Source organism: Salmo trutta, chromosome 27 (assembly GCF_901001165.1).
Source record: "Salmo trutta chromosome 27, fSalTru1.1, whole genome shotgun sequence".
In the NCBI taxonomy this organism is placed as follows: Eukaryota; Metazoa; Chordata; class Actinopteri; order Salmoniformes; family Salmonidae; genus Salmo; species Salmo trutta.
Window position 1 is genome coordinate 35,279,672 of NC_042983.1, and position 27,821 is coordinate 35,307,492.

Below are 27,821 nucleotides of genomic sequence, written 5' to 3' on the forward strand. Positions count from 1 at the left end.
TTGTGGGGGCTGTTTTGTTAGACTTCAGTGCAGCTTTTGACATTATCGATCATAGCCTGTTACTGGAAAAACATATGTGTTATGGTCCGACAAAATTCCCCAGGGCAGCTGTCTAGGCCCTTTACTTTTTTCAATCTTTACTAACGGCATGCCACTGGTTTTGAGAAAAGCCAGAGTCTATATATGTGGATGACTCAATACTATACACGTCAGCTACCACAGAAACTGAAATGACAGCAACACTTGACAAAGAGCAGCAGTTAGTTTCAGAATGGGTGTCAAGAAATAAGTTAGTCCTAAATATTTCTAAAACTAAAAGCATTGTATTTGGGACAAACCATTCACTAAACCCTAAACCTCAACTAAATCTTGTAATGAATAATGTGGAAATTGAGCAAGTTGAGGAGACTAAACTGCTTGAGTAACCCTGGATTGTAAACTGTCATGGTCAAAACATATTGATACAACAGTAGCTAGGATGGGGAGAAGTCTGTCTATAATAAAGCGCTGCTCTGCATTCTTAACAGCACTATCAACAAGGCAGGTCCTACAGGCCCTAGTTTTGTCGCACCAGGACTACTATTCAGTCTTGTGGTCAGGTGCCACAAAGAGGGAAATTGTAATTGGCTCAGAACAGGGCTGCCCGGCTGGCCCTTGGATGTACACAGAGAGCTAACATTAATAATATGCATGTGAATCTCTCCTGGCTCAAAGTGGAGGAGAGATTGACGTCATCACTACTTGTATTTGTGAGAGGTATTGACATGTTGAATGCACTGAGCGGTCTGTCTGAACTGTTGGCGCACAGCTCGGACACCCATGCATACCCCATAAGACAAGTCCAGAACAGACTATGGGAGGCACACAGTACTACATAGAATCATGACTACATGGAACTCTATTCCACATCAAGTCACTCATGCCAGCAGTAAAAATAGATTTAAAAAACAGATAAAAATACACCTTATGAAACAACAAGGACTGTGAAGCAACACAAACAGACACATGCATACAAACACACGATAACATATGCACTATACACACATGTACACATGGATTTGTGTTATCGATATGTGATAGTAGAGTAGAGGCCTGAGGGCACACACTGAGTATATTGTGAAATCTGTTATAAATGTATTGTAATGTTTTTAAAATGTATAACTGCCATAATTTTGCTGGACCCCAGGAAGAGTACAGGGGCTTGCGAAAGTATTCACCCCCCTTGGCATTTTTCTTATTTTGTTGCCTTACAACCAGGAATTAAAATAGATTTTGGGGGGGTTTATATCATTTGATTTACACAACATGCCTACCACTTTGAAGATGCAAAATATTTTTTATTGTGAACAAACAGATATAAGACAAAAAAAACAGTAAACTTGAGCGTGCACAACTCTTCCCCCCCCAAAAAAATCACTCGAGTGTTGCTTTAGCAGTATGCTTAGGGTCATTGTCCTGCTGGAAGGTGTACCTCCGTCCCAGTCTAAATCTCTGGAAGACTGAAACAGGTTTCCCTTAAGAATTTCCCTGTATTTTACGCCATCCAACATTCATTCAATTCAGACCTGTTTCCCAGTCCCTGCCGATGAAAAACATCCCCACAGCATGATGCTACCACCACCATGCTTCACTGTGGGGATGTTGTTCTCGGGGTGATGAGAGGTGTTGGGTTTGTGCTAGACATAGCGTTTTCCTTGATGGCCAAAAAGCTCAATTTTAGTCTCATCTGAACAGAGTACCTTCTTCCATATGCTTGGGGAGTCTCCCACATGCCTTTTGGCGAACACCAAACGTGTTTGCCTATTTTTTTCTGGTCACTCTTCCCTAAAGCCCAGCTCTGTGGAGTGTACGGCTTAAAGTAGTCCTATGGTCAGATACTCCAATCTCCGCTGTGGAGCTTTGCAGCTCCTTCAGGGTTATCTTTGGTCTCTTTGTTGCCTCTCTGATTAATGCCCTCCTTGCCTGGTCCATGAGTTTTGGTGGGCGGCTCTCTCTCTTGGCAGGTTTGTTGTGGTGCCATATTCTTTCCATTTTTTAATAATGGATTTAATGGTGCTCTGTGGGATGTTCAAAGTTTCTGATATTTTTTTATAACCCAACCCTGATCTGTACTTCTCCACAACTTTGTCCCTGACCTGTTTGGGGAGCTCCTTGGTCTTCATAGTGCTTGCTTGGTGGTGCACCTTGCTTAGTGGTGTTGCAGACTCTGGGACCTTTCAGAACAGGTGTATAAATGTATATATACTGAGATCATGTGACAGATTTTTTTATTTTACCTTTATTTAACTAGGCAAGTCAGTTAATAAGAACAAATTCTTATTTTCAATGACGGCCTAGGAACAGTGGGTTAACTGCCTTGTTCAGCTCTTGGATTCGATCTTGCAACGTTCCAGTTTCTAGTCCAACGCTCTAACCACTAGGCTACCTGCCACCCCAAATCAGATCATGTGACACTTAGATTGCACACAGGTGGACTTTATTTAATTAATTATGTGACTACTGAAGGTAATTGGTTGCACCAGATCTTATTTAGGGGCTTCATAGGAAAGGGGGTGAATACATATGCACGCACCACTTTTCCATTTTAATGTTTTTTTTTTTTTTTTAAACAAGTTAGTTTTTTTAATTTCACTTCACCAATTTCAACTATTTTGTGGATGTCCATTACGTGAAATCCAAATCAAATCAATTTAAATTACAGGTTGTAATGCAACAAAGTATGAAAAAGGCCAAGGGGGTGAATACTTTTGCAAGGCACAAATACACAAACACACAGACTCTCACACACACTCAGGTGCAGGTCATTTGATAGAGTCTAACTTAAATATTGCCTGTCAACATGCTGCAGATTTTTTGGAGAGGCATGCATTTCAATGCTATCCACCAAATGAAAAATGAATACGCCGCTGCCATTGATATTCAAGCTCTTTTGTTCGGAGTGCGTTTCAGAGGTTAGTCTCATTCAGTGCCTTTTTGGACCAGATGCAATTTGGACAAGAGCGGCTACTTTCTGGGCCCCACTCAACAGCCCTGTCATTATGCAGTCACTCTTTGTGCTCCCTGTGGCTAACACGCTAGGTATTAATGAGCACAGAGACAAAGCTCTCTCTCTCTCTCCATATCTTCCTCCCTCTCTCTTTCTCCCTCTCTTCACCGCTTCCTCTTTCTCTCTATCTCCATCTCTTCCCCTCGCTCTCTCTCTTGCTGTATTGATGCACTGCACCTTTTAATGACTCAGCCCTCTCTTGGCTCCTGAATGCAGGTTCTTTTTTTGTTTGTCGCCCTAATTAATAGTCTGCATAAGAGGTGGAGGGTCAAAGAGGAGGTTCAGGCCTGCTAATATAGTGGAGGTTCAGGCCTGCTAATATAGTGGAGGTTCAGGCCTGCTAATATAGTGGAGGTTCAGGCCTGCTAATATAGATGAGGTTCAGGCCTGCTAATATAGAGGAGGATCAGGCCTGCTAATATAGTGGAGGTTCAGGCCTGCTAATATAGTGGAGGTTCAGGCCTGCTAATATAGTGGAGGTTCAGGCCTGCTAATATAGATGAGGTTCAGGCCTGCTAATATAGTGGAAGTTCAGGTCTGCTAATATAGTGGAGGTTCAGGCCTGCTAATATAGTGGAGGTTCAGTCCTGCTAATATAGATGAGGTTCAGGCCTGCTAATATAGAGGATGTTCAGTCCTGCTAATATAGTGGAGGTTCAGGCCTGCTAATATAGTGGAGGTTCAGGCCTGCTAATATAATGGAGGTTCAGGCCTGCTAATATAGTGGAGGTTCAGGCCTGCTAATATAGTGGAGGTTCAGGCCTGCTAATATAATGGAGGTTCAGGCCTGCTAATATAGATGAGGTTCAGGCCTGCTAATATAGAGGAGGTTCAGGCCTGCTAATATAGAGGAGGTTCAGGCCTGCTAATATAGATGAGGTTCAGGCCTGCTAATATAGTGGGAGTTCAGGCCTGCTAATATAATGGAGGTTCAGGCCTGCTAATATAGATGAGGTTCAGGCCTGCTAATATAGTGGAGGTTCAGGCCTGCTAATATAGATGAGGTTCAGGCCTGCTAATATAGTGGAAGTTCAGGTCTGCTAATATAGTGGAGGTTCAGGCCTGCTAATATAGATGAGGTTCAGGCCTGCTAATATAGAGGAGGTTCAGGCCTGCTAATATTAACGAGGTTCAGGCCTGTTAATATAGTGGAAGTTCAGGCCTGCTAATAGAGTGGAGGTTCAGGCCTGCTAATATAGAGGAGGTTCAGGCCTGCTAATATAGAGGAGGTTCAGACCTGCTAATATTAACGAGGTTCAGGCCTGCAAATATTAATGAGGTTCAGGCCTGCTAATATAGTGGAAGTTCAGGCCTGCTAATATAGAGAAGGATCAGGCCTGCTAATATAGAGGAGGTTCAGGCCTGCTAATATAGAGGAGGTTCAGGCCTGCTAATATAATGGAGGTTCAGGCCTGCTAATATAATGGAGGTTCAGGCCTGCTAATATAGAGGAGGTTCAGGCCTGCTAATATAATGGAGGTTCAGGCCTGCTAATATAGAGGATGTTCAGGCCTGCTAATATTAACGAGGTTCAGGCCTGCTAATATAGTGGAGGTTCAGGCCTGCTAATATAGAGGAAGTTCAGGCCTGCTAATATAGTGGAGGTTCAGGCCTGCTAATATAGAGGGAATTCAGGCCTGCTAATATAGAGGGGGTTCAGGCCTGCTAATATAGTGGAGGTTCAGGCCTGCTAATATAATGGAGGTTCAGGCCTGCTAATATAATGGAGTTTCAGGCCTGCTAATATTAACGAGGTTCAGGCCTGCTAATATAGTGGAAGTTCAGGCCTGCTAATATAGTGGAAGTTCAGGCCTGCTAATATAGAGAAGGATCAGGCCTGCTAATATAGAGGAGGTTCAGGCCTGCTAATATAGAGGAGGTTCAGGCCTGCTAATATAATGGAGGTTCAGGCCTGCTAATATAGAGGAGGTTCAGGCCTGCTAATATAATGGAGGTTCAGGCCTGCTAATATAGAGGATGTTCAGGCCTGCTAATATTAACGAGGTTCAGGCCTGCTAATATAGTGGAGGTTCAGGCCTGCTAATATAGAGGAAGTTCAGGCCTGCTAATATAGTGGAGGTTCAGGCCTGCTAATATAGAGGGAATTCAGGCCTGCTAATATAGAGGGGGTTCAGGCCTGCTAATATAGTGGAGGTTCAGGCCTGCTAATATAATGGAGGTTCAGGCCTGCTAATATAATGGAGTTTCAGGCCTGCTAATATTAACGAGGTTCAGGCCTGCTAATATAGTGGAAGTTCAGGCCTGCTAATATAGTGGAGGTTCAGGCCTGCTAATATAGAGGGGATTCAGGCCTGCTAATATAGAGGGGGTTCAGGCCTGCTAATATAGAGGGGGTTCAGGCCTGCTAATATAGTGGAGGTTCAGGCCTGCTAATATAATGGAGGTTCAGGCCTGATAATATAATGGAGTTTCAGGCCTGCTAATATTAACGAGGTTCAGGCCTGCTAATATAGTGGAAGTTCAGTCCTGCTAATATAGTGGAGGTTCAGGCCTGCTAATATAGTGGAAGTTCAGGCCTGCTAATATAGTGGAGGTTCAGGCCTGCTAATATAGAGGGGATTCAGGCCTGCTAATATAGAGGGAGTTCAGGCCTGCTAATATAGTGGAAGTTCAGGCCTGCTAATATAGTGGAGGTTCAGGCCTGCTAATATAGAGGGGATTCAGGCCTGCTAATATAGAGGGGATTCAGGCCTGCTAATATAGAGGGGGTTCAGGCCTGCTAATATAGTGGAGGATCAGGCCTGCTAATATAATGGAGGTTCAGGCCTGCTAATATAGAGGAGGTTCAGGCCTGCTAATATAGAGGAGGTTCAGGCCTGCTAATATAGAGGAGGTTCAGGCCTGCTAATATAGAGGAGATTCAGGCCTGCTAATATAATGGAGGTTCTGGCCTGCTAATATAGTGGAGGTTCAGGCCTGCTAATATAGAGGAGGTTCAGGCCTGCTAATATAGAGGAGATTCAGGCCTGCTAATATAATGGAGGTTCTGGCCTGCTAATATAGAGGAGGATCAGGCCTGCTAATATAGAGGAGGTTTAGGCCTGCTAATATAGAGGGGATTCAGGCCTGCTAATATAGTGGAGGTTCAGGCCTGCTAATATAGTGGAAGTTCAGGTCTGCTAATATAGTGGAGGTTCAGGCCTGCTAATATAGAGGGGATTCAGGCCTGCTAATATAGAGGGGGTTCAGGCCTGCTAATATAGTGGAAGTTCAGGCCTGCTAATATAGTGGAGGTTCAGGCCTGCTAATATAGAGGGGATTCAGGCCTGCTAATATAGAGGGGGTTCAGGCCTGCTAATATAGTGGAGGATCAGGCCTGCTAATATAATGGAGGTTCAGGCCTGCTAATATAGAGGAGGTTCAGGCCTGCTAATATAGAGGAGGTTCAGGCCTGCTAATATAGAGGAGATTCAGGCCTGCTAATATAATGGAGGTTCTGGCCTGCTAATATAGTGGAGGTTCAGGCCTGCTAATATAGAGGAGGTTCAGGCCTGCTAATATAGAGGAGATTCAGGCCTGCTAATATAATGGAGGTTCTGGCCTGCTAATATAGAGGAGGATCAGGCCTGCTAATATAGAGGAGGTTTAGGCCTGCTAATATAGAGGGGATTCAGGCCTGCTAATATAGAGGGGGTTCAGGCCTGCTCTGAGAAGGTTTCTATCCCAGTGCTCAGCCATAGCCATGGTGCTCCTGTCCATCTGTCTTTCTAAAGAAGTCAGGGCCCGATTCTGACAGGGTTAGAGATATGGGTACGATGTGCCATATCCTGTCCAGTATATCATCTCCCTGGTATATCATCTCCCTGGTAAATTATCTACCTGGGAAATCATTACCCTGGTATATCATTACCCTGGTATATCATCTCCATGGTATATCATCTCCCTGGTATATTATCTACCTGGTATATCATTACCCTGGTATAGCATCTACCTGGTATATCATCTCCCTGGTATATCATCTCCCTGGTATAGCATCTCCCTGGTATATCATTACCCTGGTATATCATCTCCCTGGTATATCATTACCCTGGTATATAATTACCCGGGTATAGCATCTCCCTGGTATAGCATCTCCCTGGTATAGCATCTCCCTGGTATATTATCTACCTGGTATATCATCTCCCTGGTATAGCATCTCCCTGGTATCATTACCCTGGTATAGCATCTCCATGGTATATCATCTCCCTGGTATATCATCTCCATGGTATATTATCTACCTGGTATATCATTACCCTGGTATAGCATCTCCATGGTATATCATCTCCATGGTATATCATCTCCCTGGTATAGCATCTCCATGGTATATTATCTACCTGGTATAACATCTCCCTGGTATAGCATCTCCCTGGTATATCATCTCCCTGGTATAGCATCTCCCTGGTATATCATCTCCATGGTATATTATCTATCTGGTATATTATCTCCCTGGTATATCATTACCCTGGTATAGCATCTCCATGGTATAGCATCTCCCTGTTATATCATTACCCTGGTATATCATCTCCCTGGTATAGCATCTACCTAGTATATTATTACCCTGGTATATAATTACCCGGGTATAGCATCTCCCTGGTATAGCATCTCCCTGGTATAGCATCACCCTGATATATTATCTACCTGGTATATCATCTCCCTGGTATAGCATCTCCCTGGTATATCAATACCCTGGTATAACATCACCCTGGTATATTATCTACCAGGTATATCATTACCCTGGTATATCATCACCCTGGTATAGCATCTCCCTGGTATATTATCTACCTGGTATATCATTACCCTGGTATAGCATCACCCTGGTATAGCATCTCCCTGGTATGTCATTACCCTGGTAGAGCATCTCCCTGGTATGTCATTACCCTGGTATATAATTACCCTGGTATATTATTTACCTGGTATATCATCTCCCTGGTATAGCATCTCCCTGGTATATCATCTCCCTGGTATATCATTACCCTGGTATATCATCTCCCTGGTATAGCATCTACCTGGTATATCATTACCCTGGTATATCATTACCCTGGTATATCATCTCCCTGGTATATCATTACCCTGGTATATCATCTCCCTGGTATATCATTACCCTGGTATATCATCTCCCTGGTGTAGCATCTACCTGGTATATCATTACCCTGGTATATAATTACCCGGGTATAGCATCTCCCTGGTATAGCATCTTCCTGGTCAAACATCACCCTGGTATATTATCTACCTGGTATATAATCTACCTGGTATGTCTCTGTCCCCTATCTGTTTTGGTCGGTTCTGTACTTATAAAAAGTGGGTTACCAGAACCACTCACTTTTAGGTCCTACCAGCATGTGTAGGGACTACTTACAGCCCAGTCTTAGCTGAGCACTTGGCACAGCGTCCAGTCAGTGCACGTGTGCATTCGTGGGTGTGGGAGTGTGTGCGTGCGTGGAGACAGGTTTACTGTACGAGGCAGCCCTGTGCCAGGATCTGTGATCTACAGTAAAGCCTCCAGATTAAGAGTGGCTTCATTAACCAGCCCTAAGGGCCTGGTCTCAGCCCGCTGCCCCGGGCCCAGCTCACTACACTATACTGGGCCACAGCCAGGCCTGGACAGAGAGCAGAGATCATTTAGAACACTCTGAACTTTTGGGAAAAACTCCCAATTTCTGATCGTCATAGGTTAAAATATAATGTATTCATTCTAAGAATGTCATTATAGGTGTGTGTGTCTGTGTGTGTTAACTGTGTATTAGAGTAACTCTGCGCTGTTGTGTGTGTTTCAGAGGTGCCCATGGTGCTGTACCTGTTTGCCCTGGTGTCCCTGGTGTTGCTGTGGGCAGGACTACACATGGGCTACAGATACCTGTGGATGCTCATCCTCTACGTCATCTTCAACCTCCTGCTGGTAAGATATCATCACCGTGTGTCTTATTGACTCTCCATTTCTGTCAAAACTTAAGGAAAATCTTTCTTAGTTTTGTAAATGTTACATTAGCACTCCAGCAACTTCCTAGATACTTGAGAGGCCAGATGTGTAGACTTAGGCGTAATAACTCTCCTCAGGTTCAGTAACTCTCCTCAGTTTGTTTTTGCCAGTGTGTGTGAGTTCAGAATAGCCTCTCTCCTTCTCAAAGCTCATAGCTCTCTGGAGGCACACGTGTACTATGTATTAATAATCCCTTAAAGGGACACACACACACACATGAGGGGCCCAACAGTACAATGGCTTAAAGGTATACTTTGGGATTTTGGCAATGAGGCCCTTTATCTACTTCCCCAGAATCAGATGAACTCTTAGATACCATTTTTAAGTCTTTGCTTGCGGTTTGAAGGAAGTTGCTAACCATCGCTAGCACAATTGCTAACTAGCGTTAGCACAATGCCTAGAAGTCTAGCTAGCAGATACCCATAGACTTCCAGTCATTGTGCTAACGCTAGTTAGCAATGGCTAGCAAAACTACCTCTAACTTTCTTGATACTGGACACAGAGACATAAAAATGGTGTCCACAATTACATCTGACTCTGGGGAAGCAGATAAAGGGCATTTTAAGTATCATTTTAAGCCACTGCACTGTTGGGCCCCGTGTGTGTGTGCGCGCGTGCGTGTTGGTCGATTGATGTGTGTGGGCGTGTGCCTGCGTGCCTTGATGTGTGTGTGCTTGCGTGAGTGTGTGTGTGTGATGAAGGGTGTTCAAGTTGCCTTTGAAGCCAACCTTTTGATGTCTGGCCCTGCCAGTGTGAGCTCTATTTGAGTGAAGATAGCATGAGGACTATCGTAGATACCGTATCTCCAGAGAGTGGAGGCCAGACCGCTCTCTCAGTACTCTCAGTACAGAGTGGGAATGCATATCAGAGAGGGTGAGAGTGAGAGAGGAGACGGGGCCATTAGTAAGATGGAGAGAACTTAATCATCAGGTACTTCTGTACAGCGCTGTATGATCTACAGCCACTAGTACGTAACATCTTGTTGAGTAACGGATTCATAACTGACAATGTGCTGAAAGATGTTTGAACTATCCATGCCTACTTCATTGTCTGTTGCTAGTTGAGGGTAGATTCCACACACATAAAGTAAGTGTATAATTTTAAATAATTTTTTTCAACAACATTCTAACAATTGTTGCACTAGGTAGACAGTGGATTGGACAGCGGCATAATTCTTCTTTTAGACCAGTCCTTGTGAATGTCTCTGTTAGCTGTCAATTTTTCTCCCAGACACCATTTGTCCATTAAGTGTGTCACACAGGTCCCTGGCTCTATGTAGATGACCCCCGGCTCAATAAGCTGCAGACATCAAAATCAAATCAAATTGTATTAGTCACATGCGCCGAATACAACGGTGAAATGCTTACTTACAAACCCCTAACCAACAGTGCAGTTTCAAAAAAAGACAGATAAGAATGAGAGATAAAAGTAACAAGTAATTAAAGAGCAGCAGTAAAAATTAACAATATATACAGGGGGGTGTCGGTACAGAGTCAATGTGCGAGGGCACCGGTTAGTTGAGGTAGTATATACATGTAGGTAGAGTTAATTAAAATGACTATGCATAGATAATAACAGAGAGTAGCTGCAGTGTAAAGGGGAGGGGCAATGCAAATAGTCTGGGTAGCCATTTGACTAGATGTTCAGGAGTCTTATGGCATGGGGGTAGAGGCTGTTTAGAAGCCTCTTGGACCTAGACTTGGCGCTCCGGTACCGCTTGCCGTGTGGTAGCTGAGAGGACAGTATGACTAGGGTGGCTGGAGTCTTTAACAATTTTTAGGGCCTTCCTCTGACACTGCCTGGTATAGAGGTCCTGGATGGCAGGAAGCTTGGCCCCAGTGATGTACTGGGCCGTTCTCACTACCCTCTGTAGTGCCTTGCGGTTGGAGGCCGAGCAGTTGCCATACCAGGCAGTGATGCAACCAGTCAGAATGCTCTCGATGGTGCAGCTGGTTTTTTTTGTTGAGGATCTGAGGACCCATGCCAAATCTTTTCAGTCTCCAGAGGGGGAATAGGTTTTGTCGTGCCCGCTTCACGACTGTCATGGTGTGCTTGGACCATGTTAGTTTGTTGGTGATGTGGATACCAAGGAACTTGAAGCTCTCAACCTGCTCCACTGCAGCTCCGTCGATGAGAATGGGGGTCGTGCTCGGTCCTCTTTTTCCTGTAGTCCACAATCATCTCCTTTGTCTTGAACACGTTGAGGGAGAGGTTGTTGTCCTGGCACCACACGGCCAGGTCTCTGATCTCCTCCCAATAGGCTGTCGCGTTGTTGTCGGTGATCAGGCCTACTACTGTTGTGTCATCGGCAAATGTAATGATGGTGTTGGAGTCGTGCCTGGCCGTGTAGTCATGAGTGAACAGGGAGTACAGGAGGGGCTGAGCGCGCACCCCTGAGGGGCCCCTGTGTTGAGAATCAGCGTGGCGGATGTGTTGTTACCTACCCTTACCACCTGGGGGCGGCCTGTCAGGAAGTCCAGGATCCAGTTGCAGAGGGAGGTGTTTAGTCCCAGGGTCCTTAGCTTACTGATGAGCTTTGAGGGCACTATGGTGTTGAACCCTGAGCTGTAGTCAATGAATAGCATTCTCACATAGGTGTTCCTTTTGTCCAGGTGGGAAAGGGCAGTGTGGAGTGCAATAGAGATTGCATCATCTGTGGATCTGTTGGGACGGTATGAGATTTCGAGTGGTTCTAGGGTTTCTGGGATAATGGTGTTGATGTGAGCCATGACCAGTCTTTCAAAGCACTTCATGGCTACAGACGTGAATGCTACGAGTCGGTAGTCATTTTGGCAGGTTACCTTAGTGTTCTTGCGCACAGGCACTATGGTGGTCTGCTTAAAACATGTTGGTATTACAGACTCGGACAGGGAGAGGTTGAAAATGCCAGTGAAGACACTTGCCAGTTGGTCAGCGCATGCTCGCAGGACACGTCCTGGTAATCCGTCTGGCCCTGCAGCCTTGTGAATGTTGACCTGTCTAAAGGTCTTACATCGGCTGCGGAGAGCGTGATCACACAGTCTTCCGGTACAGCTGGTGCTCTCATGCATGTTTCATTGTAATTTTCCTTGAGGCGAGCATAAAAGTAGTTTAGCTCGTCTGGTAGGCTCGTGTCACTGGGCAGCTCTCAGCTGTGCTTCCCTTTGTAGTCTGTAATGGTTTGCAAGCCCTGCCACATCTGACGAGCGTCAGAGCCGGTGTAGTACGACTCGATCTTAGTCCTGTATTGACGCTTCGCCTGTTTGATGGTTCGTCGGTGGGCATAGCGGGATTTCTTCTGAGCTTCCGCGTTAGAGTCCCGCTCCTTGAAAGCAGCAGCTCTAGTCTTTAGCTCAGTGCGGATGCTGTGCGTGTTATCCATGGCTTCTGGTTGGAGTATGTACGTACGTACAGTCACTGTGGGGACGACGTCATCGATGCACTTATTGATGAAGCCAATGACACATGTGGTGTACTCCTCAATGCCATTGGAGGAATACCGGAACATATTCCAGTCTGTTGCTTGCAAAACAGTCCTGTAGCTTAGCGTCTGCTTCATCTGACCACTCTATTATTGATCTTGTCACTGGTGCTTCCTGCTTTAGACATTTATTATTATAATTTTTTAACTAGGCAAGTCAGTTAAGAGCAAATTCTTATTTACAATGACGGCTTAGGAACAGTGGGTTAAGTGCCTTGTTCAAGGGCAGAACAACTGAGTTTTTCCTTGTCAGCTTGGGGATTCGATCTAGCAACCTTTCGGTTACTGGCCCAACGCTTTAACCACTAGGCTGCCTGCCACGGGGGAGATGTCACGATGACAATAACTGATATGCTTAGAAACCCGAGCCATTCACAAATACCGAACTATGAAGTCATCTGATCAGATGTCCAGTCTGACCAACGGTATGACCTACTTCCTCCAATGTTATCCAGTTGATATCAAGACTTCATGGAGATTAATCGAGTGTCTGTCTAAGACATGGCTTTGTTTCACAGCCTGTCATTTACGGATTCCCTGCTACAATAAGTTCCAATACATGACAAATCCCCTGAAGATGTAGAGAGAGGCCAACTGAAAGGCCTGTGGTTCATCTTTTATGAATGCATGTCTCTGCTTTCACCCTCACTAGCCCCCCCCCCCCCCCCCCCCCCACCACCACCACAACTTTATCTACATCAGACAAAAGCAGTACTTTCCAGGGAGTGTTCTCTGTAAGACAGGAATAATTTATCTGGAACAGACAATTTCATTTTCTACATGTAATGATGTTCCAAAGCGAGCTGTGTTCAAGACCATCGATTAACTCTAAACAAATACATCTGACCTAGATATTCCAGAGTGCTCCTACTGCTACTACTCCTGCTACTGCTACTACTCCTGCTACTGCTACTACTCCTTCTACTACTGCTACTCCTACTACTACTGCTACTACTACTAATTCTACTGATACTACTACTGCTACTCCTGCTACTGCTATTCCTACTGCTACTTCTACTGCAACTCCTGCTACTGATACTTCTACTTCTACTCCTGCTACTCCTACTGCTACTGCTACTCCTACTACTGCTGCTACTCCTGCTACTGCTACTCCCACTCCTACTGCTATTCCTGCTTCTACTGCAGCTACCCCTAATCCTACTGCTACTTCTACTGCTACTCCTACTACTGCTGCTGCTACTCCTGCTGCTACTCCTGCTACTCCTACTCCTACTAATACTGCTACTGCTACTCCTACTGCTACTCCTACTGCTACTCCTGCTACTCCTACTCCTACTAATACTGCTACTGCTACTCCTACTCCTACTCCTACTGCTACTCCTACTGCTACTCCTGCTGCTACTCCTACTGCTACTGCTACTCCTACTGCTACTCCTACTCCTACTGCTACTGCTACTCCTACTGCTACTCCTACTGCTACTCCTACTAATACTGCTACTGCTACTCCTACTGCTACTCCTACTCCTACTGCTACTCCTACTGCTACTCCTGCTGCTACTCCTACTGCTACTGCTACTCCTACTGCTACTCCTACTCCTACTGCTACTGCTACTCCTACTGCTACTCCTACTGCTACTCCTGCTGCTACTCCTGCTGCTACTTATGCTGCTATTGCTACTGCTACTCCTACGGCTACTGCTACTCCTGCTACTACTGCTCCTGCTACTCCTACTTCTACTCCTACTGCTGCTCCTACTGCTACTCCTGATAGTACTGCTGCTCCTACTGCTACTCCTACTGCTGCTACTCCTACTTTTACTGCTACTCCTACTGCTACTCCTACTGCTACTCCTACTCCTACTGCTACTGCTACTCCTACTCCTACTGCTACTCCTGCTGCTACTCCTGCTGCTACTTCTACTGCTGCTGCTACTACTACTGCTACTCCTACTGATACTCCTACTGCTACTCCTACTGCTGCTACTCCTACTGCTGCTACTCCTACTTTTACTGCTACTCCTACTGCTACTCCTACTGCTACTCCTACTCCTACCTCTAGTCCTACTACTACTTCTACTCCTATTGCTACTGCTACTGTTCTCTCCCCTAGCGATGCCAGCGTCAGGCTGTTTTGAACCTGTTGTGAAGCTGTTGGTGTCGGCAGGAACACAATTAAGGGACAATTGTTCTGCTTTGAGAGTCTGCGTTTACGGAGGAAAAACAATTTGTTTTTTAGGGAGATGAGGAACATTGAGATCAGAGCACTGATATTTGTGTCATGACACAGCCATTAAGGGCACGTCATCACCAACACTAATGAACATTAATAGAGTGGAATCAACAGACAGGAAATGTAGAGTACAGTGCTGCATTAGCATGAATTAGGTTTTTAAAAATAGCATAATTGAAATGATAATTTCATTAGGATTTATGATATAATCACATTCCTTCTATGTTGTGTGGAGTGAGGTTTATACGTGTATGGCAGGATAGCAAATCTTCAGATCACGGTTTACTGTTGTGGCTGCCATAAGCCTCAGAAACCCTAAAGAATCATTCCAATGACATAGCTTATCCTAGCTATCTATTGAGTTGGTATAGTATCTGATTATCACACTTGCTTCTGTTCTATAGCAATTCCTTAGCACAGTTGCTTATGTGCCTCTATGCTATTGCACACTTGGCAGTTGCACGCTCTTTCAGGTTGTTTTGTGTTATCTCCCTCATGCGGTACATTTTCCATTAGGATCATTTTCCATGTTGTTATTGTTGTTGGAGTGACTGTTTCTTTGACTGTAAAAGGCTGTTTAATGTTTCTGCTCACAACAGCTGTGTGTGTGTGTGTGTGTGTGTGTGTGTGTGTGTGTGTGTGTGTGTGTGTGTGCAAACATACAAAGAAGGTATTTTCTCTGCATCCATTTGAACTATATAGACATTGTTAATGCTATGGCTGTATTCTACCATCTCTAAACCACAGCAGCATCACTACATGCAGTAGTCCACTGAGCAGCCGTTAGCCAGCTGGCTCCAGTGCACTGGCTAAATTTCATACAGCCTGGTTAGTGGTTAGTTAGCACTGCTCTGGAGCTACTAGGCTACATCAGAGGACATCTGTACAGGAAGGGCAAACATCAGCGAATGGATAGAATATTCCTGAGAAGACATTGGTCCCTATTACATCTAGGGAACTAGAAACTGGTAACTTGATGTCCAGGATGGTTTTCTTGCATTGCAGAAATGTAAGCCTGGATTGAATGGGTCAAGTAAACACACAAATGTTTTAGTGTGTTCTAGGTACAGTGCATTCGTAAAATACTCAGACCCCTTGACTCTTTCCAAATTTTGTTACGTTACAGCCTTATTCTAAAATTGATTAAATCGTTTTTTCCCCCTCATCAATCTACACACAATACCCAATAATGACAAAGCAAAAACAGATTTTTTGAAATGTTAGCAAATGTATAAAAATACAACATTTAAATATCACAATTACATAAGTATTCAGACCCTTTACTCAGTACTTTGTTGAAGTGCCTTTGGCAGCGATTACAGCCTTGAGTCTTCTTCGGAATGGCGCTATAAGCTTGCCACACCTGTATTTGGGGAGTTTCTCCCATTCTTCTCTGCAGATCCTCTCAAGCTCTGTCAGGTTGGATGGGGAGCGTCGCTGCACAGCTTTTTTCAGGTCTCTCCAGAGATGTTCGATCAGGTTCAAGTCCAGACTCTGGCTGGGCCACTCAAGGACATTCAGAGACTTGTCTCAAAGCCACTCCTGCATTGTCTTGGCTGTGTGCTTAGCGTCATTGTCTTGTTGGAAGGTGAACCTTCACCACAGTCTGAGGTCCTGAGCGCACTGGAGCAGGTTTTTATCAAAGATCTCTCTGTACTTTGCTCCGTTCATCTTTCACCGTAGGGATGGTGCCAGGTTTCCTCCAGATATGACGCTTGGCATTCAGGCCAAAGAGTTCAATCTTGTTTCTCATGGTCTGAGAGTCATTTATGTTCCTTTTGGCAAACTCCAAGCGGACTGTCATGTGCCTTTTACTGAGGTGTGTGTTCCATCTGGCCACTCTACCATAAAGGCCTGATTGGTGGAGTGCTGCAGAGATGGTTGGCCTTCTGGAAAGTTCTCCCATCTCCACAGAGGAACTCCGGAGTTCTTTCAGAGTGACCATCAGGTTCTTGGACACCTCCCCGACCAGGGCCCTTCTCCCCAGATTTCTCAGTTTGTCCTGGCGGCCAGCTCTAGGAAGAGTCTTGGTGGTTCCAAACTTCTTCCATTTAAGAATGATGGAGGCCACTGTGTTCTTGGAGACCTTCAATGCTGCATAATTGTTTTGGTACCCTTCCTTAGATCTGTGCTTCGACACAATCCTGTCTCTGATCAATTGAATTTACCATAGGTGGACTCCAATCAAGTTATAGAAACATCTGAAGGATGATCAATGGAAACAGGATGCACCTGAGCTCAATTTCGAGTCTTATATTAAAGGGTCTGAATACTTATGTAAATAAGGTATTTCTGTTTTTTATTTTTAATACATATGCAACATTTTCTAAAAACCTGTTTTCTCTTTGTCATTGTCAATTGTATTGTGTATAGATTGATGAGGGTGATAAAAGTATTTAATACATCTTAGAGATGAGGCTGAGGAATGTTTAGAATGTCCCTGTTTGAGTTTAGTAATTTACATTATTTTATTTTACGTCTTCTATTATCCTATAAATTGATTTCTATCTGTCTTGTTAATTGCTACTGAAATCATTCTCTCCCTGGCTAGCTTTTAAATGTTTTATTGAACCTTTATTTAATTAGTCAATTTAAGAACAAATTCTTATTTACAATGACTGCCTGCCAAGAGGCAAAAGGCCTCCTGTGGGGACGCAGGCTGGGATTAAAAATAAAAATGTAGGACAAAACACACATCACGACGAGAGAGACAGAAACGCTATGTAAAGAGAGACCTAAGACAAAAACACAGCATGGCAGCAACACAGGACAACACAGCATGGTAGTTACACAACATGACAACAACACGATAGCAACACAACATGGCAGGAACACAATATTACAACAAATGTGGTAGCAACGCAACACGGCAGCAGCACAACATGGTAGCAACACAACATAACAACAACACGGTAACAACACAACATGGCAGCAGCAAAACATGATAGCAGCACAAACATGGTACAAACATTGTTAGGCACAGACAACAGCACGAAGGGCAAAAGGTAGAGACAACAATACAACACGTGAAGCTGGCTGGTTAGCGCTGAGCCTCTCTGTACCTCTTATGTTCGCTCTCCCAGGGTGGTGTAGGTCTGTGACCTAACCTCCTCTAGTAACACACACACACACATAACCCCTGACCTTTGCCCTGTGCCCTCTCCCCAGGGCCTGTACGTGTTTGCTGTGTACTTCCTGATGCACAACCAGCTATGTTGGCCAGCCAAGGCCAGCTACACGGTAGAGATGAATGGCCAGGGCAGTCCAGACTCCGCCTACCAGGGAGGGGGTGCCGCCACCATAGGGGGGGAGATCAACAAGTCCACCCTGGACCTCATCAGAACCATGGAGGAGGTAACACACATGCAGTCTCTCTCTGCCATTGTTCCCTCCCTCACTGCCCAAACTATGGAGAAGAAATAGTGAGAAGCCCTGTGCAAGCCCTACAAGCCCCCAGCTGACTGACTGACTGACTGACTGACTGACTGACTGGCTGGCTGGCTGGCTGGCTGACTGGCTGGCTGACTGACTGACTGGCTGGCTGACTGGCTGGCTGGCTGACTGGCTGGCTGACTGGCTGACTGGCTGACTGGCTGACTGGCTGGCTGACTGGCTGGCTGACCACTGTTACCAAACATCTGAGTCTGCTTCACCCTTACCTCCCATACCTCTTTGTCCCCTGCCCAGTGTAGGGGAGACAGAGGGGGGTCAGACTGTATGTAATTTATCCTGGTAACACACAGTCCCTTTTTTGCCAAAGTAGGAATCCACTAATCCTGTTTTTTTCATGAGAACACAAACGTTGTGATTTGGAACCTTGGGGTCCATCCCAGCAGCAGAGCGGAGGGAGCTGGAGAGAAAAGAGAGAAAATTGAGCGGTGGAAAGGGAAGAGAGGGGCGAGAGAGGCGGAGGGGATTGGTACATGGGAGGCATCTCATCAACCCCCTTCAGAGCGGATATGACAAATCCACTGGTGCCTGGCGGTGCCTAATTCACCAAGCTCCAGACACTCTGTACCCATTATAGACAATTACGCCGTGCTGTCTGTCATTACAGCCTGTTCAGATAGGCTAGTACACCAGCTGTCTGTCTGGCTGTTGATGATATGTTGTTCATTTCAATCAGCTATGTAGTGCTAGGGAAAAACTGAAATGTGCAGCCCTTTAGGGTCCCCAGGACCAGATGAAGAAACACTGAGATAAGCTATTACACCTGCCTGCCTGTCTGCCTGTTTCTGTCATTCTGCATGTCTGCCTGTCTGCCTGTGTCTAACTGTATGCCTGTCTGCCTGTTTGTGTCTAACTGTATACCTGTCTGTCTGCCTGTGTCTAACTGCCTGTCTGTCTGCCTAGCTAGTTGTCTATGAGGGTGCTGAACTCTCTTTCCACCACTACTCTTGTAGACATTCAGTGATTATCCCTGGGTTCTCTCTGTCTCTGTGTCTCTGTCTCTATGTATCGGTCTCTCTCTGTGTCTCTGTCTCTGTGTCTCTGTCTCTGTGTATCGGTCTCTCTCTGTGTCTCTCTCTCTCTGTCTCTGTGTCTCTGTCTCTATGTATCGGTCTCTCTCTGTGTCTCTGTCTCTGTGTCTCTGTCTCTATGTATCGGTCTCTCTCTGTGTCTCTGTCTCTCTCTTTGTCTGTCTCTCTCTGTCTTTCTCTCTGTCTTTCTCTCTGTCTTTCTCTCTCTGTGTCTCTCTCTGTTTCTCTCTCTGTGTCTCTCTCTGTCTCTCTCTGTCTTTCTCTCTGTTTCTCTCTCTGTGTCTCTCTCTGTCTCTCTCTGTGTCTCTCTCTGTGTCTCACTCTGTGTCTCACTCTGTGTCTCTCTCTGTTTCTCTGTGTCTCTCTCTGTCTCTCTCTGTCTCTCTCTGTCTTTCTCTCTGTTTCTCTCTCTGTTTCTCTCTCTGTGTCTCTCTCTGTGTCTATCTCTGTGTCTCTCTCTGTCTTTCTCTCTGTGTCTCTCTCTCTGTCTCTCTCTGTGTCTCTGTGTCTCTCTCTGTGTCTCTCTCTCTGTCTCACTCTGTGTCTCTCTCTGTGTCTCTCTCTGTCTCATATTCATCAGCAGCAGGCCCAGAGCCTGATTTTGTATGAGGCCCAGGTGACCCCTCATCCTGCATTAACCCTTTGGGGAGTTTGGGCAACAAACTCTGTGTGACCCTCCATGTCTCAGGCGTGATTACACAGCTCACAGGCCCATTCTCTGCTACCCAGAGCGGACTTGGTGCCAGAATGGGCCTGGTGTGTGTCATTGCATTAATCATGGAGATTTACTTGACCCATTTACACGCTCATCTCTGGTTAGTGTTGTCTATGAAACGCCTTGAGGACAACCACTTAGCCATCCAAACACTCTAAATGTTAGCTCATAAAAGGCACTGTAGAAATGGAACCCTGACATACTTTAGGCTCTGTCATTTCAACTTGTTGGAATTTGTTGGAGTGGCTGTCTTTGATAATACCATATTCAGTCTGTAAACGTGTGTGTCTGCGCGTTTCTGCGGCTGTGTGTGCTTGCGTGCGTGTGTGTGTGGCAGGTGTCTGCGGACTGGGAGTGTGCGTCTCTGCATCCGGACAGCCAGCCCAGCAGTGTGTTTAAGCAGAGCCCTCAGAGTGGGACCTATGCCACCGATGGAGGCTTCATCAACACCAACCTAGTGGCCGACGATGAGTCCCAGGACTTTGATGACCTCATATTTGCCTTAAAGACTGGTAAGAATCATCATCGCTGAGTCCCACATGGCACCCTATTCCCTATATAAAGCACTACTTTTTTGTCAAGGTTTTTTATTTTTGGCATTTGGACATTTACATGGATAAACAGGTAGTGGGCAAAACACAAACTGAACCCTTACCACATCAATCCCAACCCCCTATATAGTGCACTACTTTTGACAAAGGCCCATAGGGCACTTTGTAGGGAATACGGGGCCATTTGGGACATAGCCTATTGCTAATCCTGCACACGTATGCCTCATCAGCCATCAATATGAAGCCAATAACTAGATTCCAGAGTTATTCCTGGTTAGGTCACATGCTCAGGAAAAACTCCTTGTCCTACTCCTCAACACCATGATGTCATGGGAGAAGTGAAAAATGCAATGACTCACTATAAATACAAATCACATCTTATTCCCTCGTAGGCTAAAGTTCCAATGACTCAGGGGCCAAGAGACCAGAGATGGCAAAATGGAGGACTCGGGTTGGGGGTGTAGGGTTTGAGCAAAGCTTGAAGGTAGGGAGGGGCAGTTACTCTTGCTGCTCCATAGGCAAGTACCATGGTCTTGCAAGCTTAGACTGGAAGCCAGTGGAGTGTGCAGAGAAGCGGGGTGACATGGGAAAACATACAAATCTTATTCCCTCGTAGACTAAAGTTCCAATTTGTACTTGAGCATACATTCTCTATCTGGAATATGGGTGACTCACATATGGCCTTTAACCTTTGTGTGATTTTGTGTGTGTGTGCTCATTTACACGGTTGTGTGTGTGTGTGCTTGCGTGAGTGTGTATGTCACGTTCGCTGGAATAAATGTCGGACCAAGGCGCAGCGAATGTTGAGTTCCACATTATTTATTAGAAAGTGAAACTAAGCAAAGACAAAAACAAATAAACAATAAACTAACAACGAACCGTGACTGCAGATGCTACGTGCACTAACTCAAAACAATATCCCATAAACACAGGTGGGAAAACAGCTACTTAAATATGATCCCCAATTAGAGACAAAGATTACCAGCTGCCTCTAATTGGGAATCATACAAATCACCAACATAGAAAATAAAACCTAGAACCCCACATAGAAATAAATAAACTACATCACCCCCAGTCACGCCCTGAACCACTTCACCATAGAGAAACAATGGCTCTCTATGGTCAGGGCGTGACAGTACCCCCCCAAAAGGTGCGGACTCCGGCCGCAAAACCTGAAACCAAATAGGGAGGGTGATTAGTATCAGTGGCGGCTCTGGTGCGGGACGAAGTACCCAATCATCCAGCATCAGGGGTGGCTCTGGTGCGAGACGAAGAACCCGCTCAACTCGCGGATCCACCATCTTTGGTGGTGGCTCTGGTGCGGGCCGAAGAACCTGCTCATCCCGCGGATCCAGCCATGGACCCAGGCTGAACACTGTGCCTAGACTGGATCTCGATGCCGAGGAAGGCTCCTGCCATGGATCGGGACTGGACACCGGCCCTGGCCTGGACATCGGTGCAGAGGAAGACTCCTGCCATGGAGCGGGACTGGACGCTGTGCCTGGACTGGGCGCCAACGCAGAAGAAGACTCTGGCCTTGGAGCTGGACTGGCTGCCGTGCTTAGACTGGGCATCGGCGCAGGGGAAGGCTCCGGCAATGGAGCTGGAGGTTCCGGACCGTGGACCGTCTCAGGAGGTTCCGGACCGTGGACCGTCGCCGGAAGCTCTGGACCGGGGACCGTCGCCGGAAGCTCTGGACTGGGGTTCGTCGCCGGAAGCTCTGGGGTGGTATCGGACTGGTGACACGCACCTCAGGGCGGGGAGTAGGCACAGGACGTACCTGACTGGGGACACGCTCTTCAGGAAGAGTGCGAGGAGCAGGCACAGGACGTACCGGACTGGGAAGGCGCACTTGAGGGAGAGTGCGAGGAGCAGGCACAGGACATACCGGACTGGGGACATGCACTTCAGGGCGAGTGCGAGGAGGATGCACAGGACGCACCGGACTGGGGACACGCACTTCAGGGAGAGTGCGAGGAGGAGGCACAGGACATACTGGACTGTGAAGGCGCACCGCAGACCTGGTGCGTATAGCCTGCATCAATGGTACCGGTTCGATGACACACTTCGCATGGCGAGTGCGAGGAGCTAGCACAGGACGTACTGGGCTGTGGAGGCGTACATCTGGGCGAGTGTGAGGAGCAGGCACAGGACGTACCGGACTGGGGAGGCGCACTGGAGGTCTGATGCGTGCGACCGGCACAGATTGCACCGGACTGGTAAGACGCTCCTCCAAACGCCTACGTTTCCGGATACTCCTCGCCAACTCCATTCTCCGGTATCCCGCCTCGCACTGTTCCATTGACTCCCAGGCGGGCTCTGGCACTCTCCCTTGGTCGACCAACCACCTCTCTACCTCCTCCCATGTTGTCACTGGTTCACACCTCGGCTCCGCCAACCACCCCGTGTGCCCCCCCCCCCAAAAAAAAAATTATCGGGCTGTCTTTTGGCCTTTTCTTGTGGCCGCGAACCCCGGCGTCGTCGCTGTTCTCCCTTCTCTCCTTGCGTCTGCTGTGACTCCTGCCAAGGAAGGCGATCCTATCCTGCCAGGATTTCTTCCGAAGTCCAGGATCTCTTCCCAAGTCCATGTTACCCTCTCCTCCTGGGCACGCTGCTTGGTACTGTTGTGATGGGATATTCTGTCACGTTCGCTGGAATAAATGTCAGACCAAGGCGCAGCGAATGTTAAGTTCCATATTACTTATTAAGCAAAGACAAAAACAAATAAACAATAAACTAACAACGAACCGTGACTACAGAGATGCTACGTGCACTAACTCAAAACAATAAACACAGGTGGGAAAAACAGCTACTTAAATATGATCCCCAATTAGAGACAACGATTACCAGCTGCCTCTAATTGGGAATCATACAAATCACCAACATAGAAAATCAAACCTAGAACCACACATAGAAATAAATAACTAGATCACCCCCAGTCACACCCTGAACCACTTCACCATAGAGAAACAATGGCTCTCTATGGTCAGGGCATGACAGTGTATGCATCCTGTTTTGGTCCCGTGTGGCTCAGTTGGTAGAGCATGGTGTTTGCAACGCCAGGGTTGTCTAAATGTATTGTTTGCGTGTGTGTTCCCATGGAAGTCATTACTGCTGGCCCTGCTCAATCACTCCTTTGCAGAGCTTTAATCCTGCACCCTTAGGAACAGTTTTTCCTCAGTCATCAATGTTTAATGAGATAAAGGGCTAACAGCAGACTGATATATCACCGCTCCCATTCTCAAGTCACAGAGTAATCGCTTCACACTGCCTGAATAACAAGTGGTAGACCCAACTGAACACATGCCAGGTAGTGCTCAGTCCTTTTTCTGTATGAAATATATATATATATATATATATATATATATATATATATATATATATATATATATAGCCCCTGGTCCAATGTAGTGCACTATAAAGGGAATAGGGTTCCATTGGGGACGAAACCGTAGAATGGTGATGTCATGGCTCTTTCGTAGTGACCAAGCCGGCAGTGCTCTGTGAAAGAGTCGTGACATGTAGCGTGACATCCTCATACGGTTTAGATGGGACGTGTCTTCGCCACACATAGCTACTACGTTCACTGTGGTTGGATTCTTTAGAGAGGACACCTGTTAGTTTTATTAACCTTCCTTCTCTCTCTCACCAATTAAGATCTCTGTTCATAGAAACACACCCTATGGAAAGAGACGTGACATTTAACTTGTATACCAGTCAAGCCTGGTAGCCGTGTCCATATCATGGAAAAGGATTTGACCCTTCCTCGTGGTGGCCAGCCAAGTCCCTGATTGATCAGTCCCTGAAGGGCCCCATGCTAAACGGGTTAATCTGGCACCTCAGTCCTAACCGGGCCCCTGGGAGTGGGCTGGGAATACACACCAGTATCCACACCCAAAAAAACACTTGTCCATTGCCGTGGCGATGCTAAATGAAAAGTCCCCCTGGCGGCAGCGGACTTGGAGGGAGTCAGAGGTGTTAATTAGAGTGGATTGGGTAGAGAGGGTAATGTTACCGTAAACAAAAGCCTCGGGAGAGGAGAGCTAACCTTTCTTCTGCTGTCTGTGACGTGGATTGTGTGCGCTGTATTCTAATAGGCAGTTGTTATGGAGGAGGAGTTAGCATTTCTCTGGCCTTCTCTATCACCCATCGGTACACCCCAACATTCAGCCTCAAGAGGAATACAGATATGGATGGGGTGGCATTTACATTTTAATTACCTCTCTAACTGGTCAAACAACAACCAATCAAGGTTAAATAAGATTGAAAATCATAAAGGAAAATGTATAAACACAAATATTTGCTATTATGTCTTCATCAGAGTGCCCCACTTTGGTTGTTGTGGAACACCTGAAGCGCTCCACTTACTTACAGTATTTTCTATTTTCTTCAAGGTTAAACAGAATAGAGGGGGGGTGATTATTATGGGTAAAAAACAACCAATCCTGGCCCCTCTTGAACCAGATAGAAAGTATGGAGACATTTTAATGGACCTGTATATTTTCACAATGTGTGCATCCCAAACAATACCATATTCCCTTAATAGTGTACTACTTTGACGAGAGCCCCATGGGTCCTGGTCAAAAGTAGTGCACAATATAGGGAATAGGGTGCCATTTTGGACAATCCATTGTTCATGTCTTTACCTTTGGTAATGTTGAAAATGCTATTTTACATAAAGTGTTGATTTAACTGTTGATTACTGATCACAGTCACTTTTCACTCAGGACACTGCAGCAGGTGTTGATGTCAATCTTCGGTATACAAAGAACAAATGACTTGATGTTTTGTTAACGAGTTTCTAAGTTAACACTGAATGATGTCAAACATTTATCATAGCTCTGATCCGCGGTGTAGTGTACAGAGAGTAGTGGATGAATGCGCACTACGCCTTGGACCAGAGATGACAACATTATTAATAAGTGATGCTTGACGTGTCTCTGTCTCTCTCCCCCTGTCAGGATCGGGCCTTAATCTGAGTGACAACGAGTCGATCCACGGGAGCCATGACGATGGGAGTACGGCCCCGTCTCAGATTGTAGAACTAAGACGCATCCCCATCGCAGATACACACCTCTAACCTCCCACGTTTTTATACCACAGAGAACAACACAAGTGTTTTTATATTTCTACTGCCTTTGCACTAAAACATCACGTTTTTTTTAATAGAGTAGTTTTGGTTTTCGTCAGTTGTTTGATGTCATGAAAGCCGGTGATGTTTTTGTCTGTTTTTATATGAATATATCAATGTGTTACTAAATGAATGTGTATAAGTTCTCGACAAGAGTTTTTGAAGCTGATTTGATCTCTCCTGGGTGTAAATGCTTGTATAGTTTTTAGGACACAAGCCAGCACCCTCAAACCTGCTGCTAAGGTTTCTGTAACATTGTTAATAAATATTTCAACAGATATTTTACATCGGGCTGTCTTGGTTCAATTGTGATTGGGTTTAGAGTGACCGGCAGCAGTCTATGGTAAATGTCAGCAGTCAAACATAAAGAGAGGAGAACTTGTGTGAGAGTTGCGTAACGCAGGATGTGGAATTGCTGAGTGGCTGTGGGGTCACGCAGTCTCCTGGGGCAATTTCACAAACTTGTTCTACACGTTGTGAGAATTCTGGTCCATGGAAAGGTCTGAATATTTCTGCTTGTGTCTGCAGGAGGCGGAGGGACTATGAACTATAGATGAGATAATACCTAATCATAAAACCTGTCAATCTACTGTAAATGTTCAGAATACAAGGTCAAACACAGAATTTATGAGTTGCACGTTACGTTCTATGTCAGCTGACGGTCTACTCAATGCATTCTCAATTGGCGCTGATGAAAATGACCATAAATAAGAATGAAACTGAGGAAGTCTGATGAATGACCAAAAGTGGCGTAAGACAATAGAGAGTTTGTGTATGTAACCGATGTGAAATGGCTAGTTAGTTAGCGGTGGTGCGCGCTAATAGCATTTCAATCAGTGACGTCACTCGCTCTGAGACTTGAAGTAGGGTTTCCCCTTGCGTTGCAAGGGCCGTGGCTCTTGTGGCGCGATGGGTAGCGGTGCTTCGGTGGGTGTCAGTTGTTGATGTGTGCAAGGGTTCGAGCCCGGGTTGGGGAGAAGAGAGGGATGGAACCTACACTGTTACATTGATGCTGTTGACCCGGATCATTGTTTGCTGCGGAAAAAGGAGGAGGTCAAAGGGGGGGGGTGAGTGTAACCGATGTGAAATGGCTAGTTAGTTAGCGGTGGTGCGCACTAATAGCATTTCAATCAGTGACGTCACTCGCTCTGAGACTTGAAGTAGGGTTTCCCCTTGCGTTGCAAGGGCCGCGGCTTTTGTGGTGCGATGGGTAACGCTACTTCGTGGGGTGTCAGTTGTTGATGTGTGCAAGGGTCCCTGGTTCGAGCCCGGGTTGGGGGCGAAGAGAGGGACGGAACCTACACTGTTACATGTAGTTAACAGCCTTTGAATAAAGATGGGTTTGGATAATAAGTAAAGGAGTTCCACAGTCTTAGGCCTAATCAGAAGAAACAGCCTCACCAAGCTGGAGCACTGGTGCCAACCCAGCATCAGGGGCCTGTTCAGAAGTGTGCAACGTTGAAGAACGGTCAGATAGAAATCCATTGCGCAGAACAAATAGAATTGTCTGTCAAGTTGAATAGGGGATTGAATCGGCTCTATTCATTACATTTCTATCTGCAACTTTCTGATGGTATCACCTTACTGAATAGACGCCAGGTTTCTGTATTAATTACATCTGAAAGGAAACACCTATGTGTCAGGAAAGGTTTATATCAATAGAGTGTAATAAAAATGCAGAGGTCTTCATGTGGGCGAGACATTCCTTTATGACAAAAGTTTATGACATTCCTTTATCACAAACAAATTATTACCCAGACTGACATTACCCAGACTTATTAGGTAAGACCCAGATGCAGACAATGTTGAATTAACAATGATTCAGTAATCCAAAAGGGGCAGGCAATAGACAGGTCAAGGCAGGCAGGGGTCAGTAAACCAGAGGTGGGCAAAGGTACAGGTCGGCGGGCAGGGGCAGGCAGGCAGGCTCAGAGTCAGGACAGGTAAGGGTCAAAACCAGGAGGGTGAGAAAAAGTGAGACTGGGAAAAGCAGGAGCTGAGAACAAAAATTCTGGTTGACTTGACAAACAAGACGAACTGGCACAAACAGCCAGAAAACACAGGTATAAATACACAGGGGATAATGGAGATGATGGGCACCACCTGGAGGGGGGGGGGGGAGACAATCACAAAGACAGGTGAAACAGATTAGGGTGTGACTGTACCCCCCTGTACCCCCCCCCCCCCCCCCCCCACACCACTACCTGGGTGCATACTTGGTTGACCGGGGTGCCGGCGGTGGAAGTCGGCGATGAGGGCTGGGTCCAGG

At 46.0% G+C, this 27,821-nt stretch overlaps 1 protein-coding gene across 1 annotated transcript in view; it reads left to right on the forward strand.

Annotated features, from left to right (window-relative positions):
* Positions 1-25,837, forward strand: part of LOC115165095 (adhesion G-protein coupled receptor V1) — a 244,458-nt gene extending 218,621 nt beyond the window's left edge. The window contains exons 86-89 of the mRNA XM_029718130.1: positions 8,821-8,942; positions 17,843-18,028; positions 20,208-20,382; positions 25,383-25,837. Coding sequence (XP_029573990.1) covers positions 8,821-8,942; positions 17,843-18,028; positions 20,208-20,382; positions 25,383-25,501 — 602 coding nt within the window. The 3' untranslated portion in view covers positions 25,502-25,837. The remainder of the gene's footprint in view (positions 1-8,820; positions 8,943-17,842; positions 18,029-20,207; positions 20,383-25,382) is intronic.
* The last annotated feature ends 1,984 nt before the right edge of the window (positions 25,838-27,821 follow it).